At 36.7% G+C, this 7,861-nt stretch overlaps 1 protein-coding gene across 1 annotated transcript; it reads left to right on the top strand.

The window, feature by feature from the left end:
- The first annotated feature begins 3,528 nt into the window (after positions 1-3,528).
- Positions 3,529-3,978, top strand: LOC145089748 (uncharacterized). Its single transcript, XM_079028145.1, has one exon. The coding sequence runs from the start codon at positions 3,529-3,531 to the stop codon at positions 3,976-3,978; it is 450 nt and encodes a 149-aa protein (XP_078884271.1).
- Positions 3,979-7,861: the final 3,883 nt, after the last annotated feature.

The raw sequence follows: 7,861 nt of genomic DNA, 5'->3' as shown, positions 1-7,861 counted from the left end.
AATTATACTATTAATGCAATGGATGATGTTGTTGCTTGTTTACTATTATTAATTGTTTGTGATACGGTACATGACGTCCTCCGCCCCAGAATGTTTCCGCCATTCATGGTTTTGGGGTGTGACAGATTACAAACATGTTTGGAGTAAAAAATTAACCAATTACTAACAAATTCTGGATGAGGTATATTTACAAACACGTGGGAATCTACCACCTGCGATATCTTCTTCTCACCATAGGTTTCTGGTTGAAGAGCATTTGACGACATAGCGTTTTCTTGGCGGGTGAAGTTGTTGTTTGTGGTGTTCCTATGGGTAAAGTCGGCTGGTATACTGATAATCTAGACTCCACTCTGGTCTCCAAATCTTCAATTGTGTGTGTGTGTGTGTGCGAGTGGCAGACTTGCAATACATTCCAAGAAAGCTTCAAGGAAGAAGACAAAAAATGAAAGGTTCAGAGAGGAAGACGGCGTGAAACCCATCATAAAAATGGAAACAGAGTCGACATCAATAGACACAAAAGAGGAACCTGATAAAAGATCAATCGATCTAACCTGGACTGAAATAAAATTTTCAGAAAATGGGATTTAGGGGAAATTAGACTATGGCGACACCATCTCGTCGATCTCTTCAACCATAAATTCTGGCGGCGGAGCTCACAACGGCTGAGGCCAAAGGAGAAGAGGAGAACTGAAGGCCAATAAAGAAACGAATCGGTGGTCAGTAGCCGACAGTAGAAAGGGAGAACGAATGAGGAGTTTTGTAGGTGTTGGTCCGAGAAGACGGAACAAAAGGTGTGGAAGAAACCCTGTAATGGAAGCTACTAGAACAGATATACCACAGATACAAAAAGACGGTAAGATAAAGAAGAAAATTGCTGCAAACAAAGAAGATGAAAGGAGTCAGAGGCGGTGTTGATATCGGTGGTTAGATGTCGACGAAGAGGATTTGCGACCAAATAGCAGGATGCCGATGAAGGTATCAAATGGCGAAGATGAATGGGTAATGAAGAAAAAGGGATAAGCGGTGGAGACGAATAGGGTTAAGGAAGGATCTAGATGAAGGCAGTGGGTTATAGGAAAGTGGGCGTGGTGACCATGGTTGAGGAGTAAACCGAGGAATAGAAAACTCTGAAAATAAAAGATAGATGAGGCAGTGAAAGAAAGAAAAGAAGGCACGTATGTTGGTGGTATCAGAAGCCGATGACTACGCGTACGAAAAAAAACGACATGTGTCCACTAACAATATAGATAATGACAAAAGGACCCATCAAGAATACAGATAATTACATAAAAGCATCCAAGACAGAAAAGTGACGTTTTTTTAACATTTATACATAAAGAAGGGACCAGTTGTGCCAACTCCTTAGAAATTTACTGTTCTTAGCCTTCTTTAATATATATATATATATATATATATATACACACACACACACACACACACTAGTTTATAACCCGTGGGAACCACGATTACAAAATTAAAATTGGTAATATAAATCAGAAAATTAAGTTGTTAAAATAAACATATATTATTAAAAAATAAGGAATTATAAAAGAAAAATATAAACAAATTTAACCAAATTTGGTAAATATCTTTTAATCAGGGGATAGGTGCGATGGGTAATATTAACATATTTTGATATATTTTGTTACCATATAAGAATTATGAGTATTTATGAATATGAGTTGTAAAATGAAATTCAAATTGGAGAACCAAAACAATGACATGTGGCGTATTATTGATTTAATAGCTTGACACATGGCAGAATGAGATTAACCATATTCATTTATTAGATAAGGATATATATATATATATATATATATATATATATATATATATATATATATATATATATATATATATATATAGGGTTAGGTTCATGTGAGAACAGTATTTATTGTGAGAACGTGAGAACACTATTTTATGTTACTATTCTACTATGAATTTTGTATATACAACGTTATAACATTATTTATCAACAAATATATGAACAATCACACATTAATATTCACATTAAAATTTAGTATGTACAACTTTATGACATTATTCATCATCGAATATATGAAGAGTCACATATTTAACATTCACATTATAATTTACTAAATTACTACATATATATATATATATATATATATATATATATATATATATATATATATATATATATATATATATATAAATTTATAGTAGAATGACAATATAAAATTGAATATATTCATATTGTAATTACTACGATACTATACATATTAAATTCAAACAAGAATAATAACATACAAATGGTGTTCTCACGTTCTCACAATAAATACTGTTCTCAAATGAACTTAATTCTCTCTCTCTCTCTCTCTCTATATATATATATATATATATATATATATATATATATATATATATATATATATATTATTCAAAGATAATGCTTTTTAATTTAAGATATCTGCATAAAATATTTTATTTTTATTTTATGATTTCATATAAAAAAGAGATACAACTTAAAAAATAAATACATTGCATAAACTTGTTTATAAATTTTAAAATGACTATAAATAGAAAATATAAGATAATTACGTTGTTGAAGTGATATAATATGATGTATTTTTATATTGTACGATATACATTCTAGTTTTATTTTTATCCATCCCTTTTTTCGATCGAAACCATATTTTAATATTTTTGTGCTATCGTTACTGTGCTATGACATTTATAAATCACATTTTATATACAAATTCTAAATAAGTTACTCCGTGCATTAAAGTTACAGTTTGAGTCACTTACATAAATTATTTTATGTTTTTTGTTTTTATTAATTGCAAATGAGTTTTCCGTTGCAATGCACGACGTGTTTACAATTTTTATCTCTCTTAATTTTAAAGTTCAGTTATTGATATTTTATAAGTTGCGATTTTACTATATTTTAAAGTTGTGCTTTTGGTCTTTTACACAATTTGTTTTAAAGTTTTCGTTTTTATTAATATTAATTTTATTATTATTATTTTTATAATTAATTGTCATTTGTGTATTGCACCAATCAATATACACTTTCAAACTTTATTTTTGTCTGCTCATCTTCTATTTTGTAAAAGCTTTCCCATCGCAACACGTGAGATAACTAAATACTAGTTTCATAAAAATTGCAAAATGCTTTCTTGTTTTTTTAAAGTTTTTTTTGTAGCCTTTTGTCTTCTGACAAATTGTGAGAAAGGCGATCATTTTAGTTGAAATATGCTCAATTTGTTAGTTTTTATTTTTGGTTATCGTCAAACTACTACTACTCCAATATGATGATGTTTGTTGAGATACTTCCGATTTCTTCTTCTTTTAGTTTCCATATTTACAAAGTATTCTTTTGCTCCCTAAGTAATGTCTTTAGCAACTATTTATGAGTCTTATGTCTTTCCTTTTCCTAGTGATATTCTCGGATATATAGCATGATGTATTTACGTTTTTATCAATAAGAAAGAAGATAATTTTCATTCAAATTTTATATGGTATCAGAGCAAAATCTAGGAATCAAATCCTAGTTTGCTTTCAACAATGAATGGAGATGCTGAAGAAAGTTCAAAGAAAGAAAACGACAACATCGACATCACATATCCGTACTTCCTCACTACCACCGATCATCTCGGGCAAAACTTCGTGGGTGAAAGCTTGTTATGTGATGGAAATTACAGTGACCGGAAAAACGAGATGACAAACGCCTTGTTAGCCAAGAATAATTTTGGTTTCATCGATGGATCCATGCCAATGCTGGCGGAAGACACAACTGACCTTATGAATTGGAAACACTACAACGACATGGTATATGGATGGCTCATTAGTTCTATGGAAAGAGAAATCAAAAGCAACATCAAATATGCAATACCGACTCGTGATATGTGGGTCGACCTTGAAGAAAGGTTTGGAAAAGAAAACGCTATTAGAGCTTATGATCTTAGACACATAATTACCGCCATACACCAAGAAGGAATGACCATTTCGACATAATACACCAAACTACGAAATGTTTGGGATAAAATTCAAGCAATCATTCGACTTCCCACATGTAAATGTAATGGTTGTACCTTTGATATTTCCAAATAAAGTGCAAAGCTACGTGAAAAGGAGCAGCTCTACGATTTCTTGATGGGTCTCAATGAAGAATACATGTAACGACCCAATTTTTCAAAGAAAATTTTCATTTTGAATAATCAAACACATTTCCATAAATTAAGTAATCCGATTATAATTGTTTTCAAAACACAAGTCAAATATAACTTTTGATCCAAACATCAGAGTGTCCTGTAAAAATGCCTGAGAGAGAGTGCACGCCGCACCATCACGCGTTGCCCTTGCCCTTGGGATTTGAATTACCTAAAACAAATCCACAACCTGTAAGCTAATGCTTAGTGAGTTTCCCAGAGCATACCACACTCACAATCCACATATCACATATCATATTATTTATAAAAGCTATATATATCACATAAGCCATGCATACATAAACCTTTAAGGATGTCGTGAGCTCCCCCAGGGTCTTACATCATCGTGTCATGAGCTCCCCCACATGGTTTTTACCTGGGATACCATGGCCACCCCATATGGTCTTATATACAATTGCTACGGGCTCCCACTGAGGTCTTCCACGCAATAACATATACAATCAATTAGCATATCATATATCAAAGAAGTATCTACACATTGCAAAACACGTACATAAACCTGTAAGGATGTCGTGGGCTCCCCCAGGGTCGTATACCACTGTGCCATGGGTTACCCCACATGGTCTTTACTTGGGAATGTCATGGGCTACCCCACATGGTCTTATATCCATTGCCACGGGCTCCCCCTTGGGTCTTCCATGCAATAACATACAATCAGTAGCATACTACTTAGCATAACGCTAACTATCATACCACATATCTCTACAACAGCTAGTGTACCACATAACATAGAATGGGCCGACCTTGGTGCCTTAGATCCATTGGTATGGTGAGAAGACTCATCTCTGTCCGAAGAATCCGAAAGCTGCTCTCCTAACTATCCGTAACCAACCGCACTAAATAATAATATTAACCAATGTTAGGACTTCACGTGATCAAAGGGAAACGCAACCCGAAGTCCTTCCATAAAGGCCCAAATATTCTTCCTTTGCTAATGGTCCTAAAGTCCACATCCAAAAATCATTTAATAGGCCTCATGGCCCAATAAGGCCCAATCATATCATCCATGACCCAAAACAGATGAACGGCCCACCATCCCAAAATACGTCCAGGCCCAATAACCAATTGAGGCCCAACAGTTCAAAGGCCCAAAATGAAATCCAAGCCCATCTGTTGTGCGTACGCTTAGTGTACCACCCTGGTACGCGCAACGTACTGAGTCTCTAGGCCTTATGCGCTGTGTATGCTAGGTTACGCCCAACGTACTAACCGATTAAGCACTTTCTCCATTAAGTGCTTAATACTCGGTTCTCTTACGTCCAAAAATCAGATCTAAGCCTATTAATAAAGTTGGCAACTTTATGCCTTTGCATGTCTCATATGTTCCCAACACTCCCATTAAGACCTTTTTAAGGGTCTTAACCCATGCATGAGGTCAAAACACCCACCCAGACTTCATTTTTATGTTATAAATGGACCAAGGGACCTCAGATCTAGCATTTCCATCCTCTGGAGTTGCTCAACTCACAGGAGGAGATCCAAAACCAACAATGGGGACAAAACTAGAAAACCCTAGCTAGATCTAATGATTAAGGTGGGAAGGTCCAAGCTTTATACCTCCAGAAGCTCCTCAAGGTGAACTAAATGCAGATTCTTGAAGCCGAATGTCACTCCAAGCTTCCTTCACAACTTCTCCTTCTTGAATGCCACTAAAAATGGCCACCAACACCCTTTTCTAAGCTCAAAATGGTCTCGAAAACTCTCTCTGGAGTAGAAGGACGTACTAAGGCTATGGAGGCTCTCTAGGGTTAAGTCCAAGGGGCTTAAGGACGTTTAAATAGGCCTCAATTCCAGAAATTAGGGTTTAGACATCCAGTACGTACGCCCAGCGTACGTGCTGCTCCTCCGCGATCATCCTTGCATAGTACACTAAGCGTACTCATGAGTACGCCCAACGTACTTAAGGGACCATTATGCTATATTTAGATTTCTTCAAGGGTTTCAAGGTAATACCTGATTTCGAGTGTTACAATAAAATACTGTTAAAACCCAAATCTTAACTACTGAAACCCTACCTATACTTGGAATTGCATGCCACCTTATAAGCCAAGAAGAACGATGACTAATCAGTCTCACAAGCCACACTTCGAATGAGTTTGCTACTTTTCAAACTGTAACGTCCAAAAAATACAGACCAAAAATTTCATTTTTAAAATCATTACCAAAACATAAACCTCATTACCATAGTATAAAAACCATCAATCATGTATCATGTATCTCAAAACACCATGTCAAATAATGTAATCAAAACATATGATAATAATGTCAGAGTAATCTCCCAGGCTAAAGACTATGGTGTGTGCCATACAATCCACCCGAGCCCTTCCCTTTGCTAGCTGAAGTACCTGAAACCAAAACTGAAAACCGTAAGCACAAAGCTTAGTGAGCTCCCCCAAACTATCGCATACCATACGCATACATATAACCAATCACATAATTATAGGACTACTCCCAACTGCATCGGAATGAATCACGACATCGGACTCCTGCCCGGCATCGGGTACCCCGTCATAAACATAACATAGCATAATACATAAACATGTAACATAAACACATAATTTGCACCGGCTTACCCCCGACATCGGACCGAAGCCCAGAACATATAACATACAACTTATAAACTAGCATACATCGGGCTTACCCCGACATAGGACTAAAGCCCAGAACACATAACACACTGAAAATAACATGCATGAATCACAAAGACATCAAGCATACATAACTACTTCTCGGGACCACCCTGGCATCGAACCAATGTCCGGAAACATATAAACTGCATCGGCTATCCCCGACATCGAGCTTATCCTGGCATACTATACTACTTAAACAGGCTGGCATTGGTGCCTTAGACCCGTTCCTACTGAAGGAAAACTCACCTTGTGTGACTGACTGCTGAAACTCTGAGTGAGGAATCTCTATCTGCTGCTCTGGCGACTCTCTGGCTATAAATTCCATAGGGACACTCAGTAAAAAACTGATAACTATTCTTAGGGTAAAATGATCATTTTGCCCCTGGCCAAAGTCAACATCCTGGTTAAAGTCGACCTCCAGTTGACTTGACTCGCCGAGTTGGTCCACCAACTTGTCGAGTCCCTGTCCTTTCAAAATGATACAACCCCGACTCTACTCGTTGAGTCTAGCAAGAACTCAACGAGTTATCCTTCAACCATAACATTGGGACTATCTTCAACTGACTCGCTGAGTTCATCCTGGAACTCATCGAGTTCATCTTCATCATATGAATGTGTCCAGTCTATGACTCGTCAACTTATATGAACAACTCATCGAGTCCGTCTTCATGGGTTGGGATATTGCCTTGGACTCGCCAAGTCTGTTCATACACTCGCCGAGTCCCATGATTTCCAGGTCCATAATCACGTCCATCTTGTTGAGTCCCCTTCTAGACTCAACCGGATTCCTCAGAAACAGAAAAGGTTGAGGAACCAATACCCGACTCGCCGAGTCCCAAGAACGACTCGCCAAGTCCCCTAACGTCCATGTCCATAAACTCGACTTCTGTTGAGCTCATCTCATCCAAAGAGTAGATCTGACCTCCTAGGGTTGATATAACATGTAAAGTCACAAACTTTATGTCCATGCAGGGGTCTTTAAGCTCAAAAGACCCAAAAATAAGGTCTACAGGATGCATGGGGCTCTCATGGCCATAA

This window comes from Lactuca serriola, chromosome 2, assembly GCF_051521515.1.
Source record: "Lactuca serriola cultivar US96UC23 chromosome 2, Lser_US96UC23_V15, whole genome shotgun sequence".
NCBI lineage: Eukaryota > Viridiplantae > Streptophyta > Magnoliopsida > Asterales > Asteraceae > Lactuca > Lactuca serriola.
This window is presented reverse-complemented; position numbering and strand designations above follow the sequence as displayed.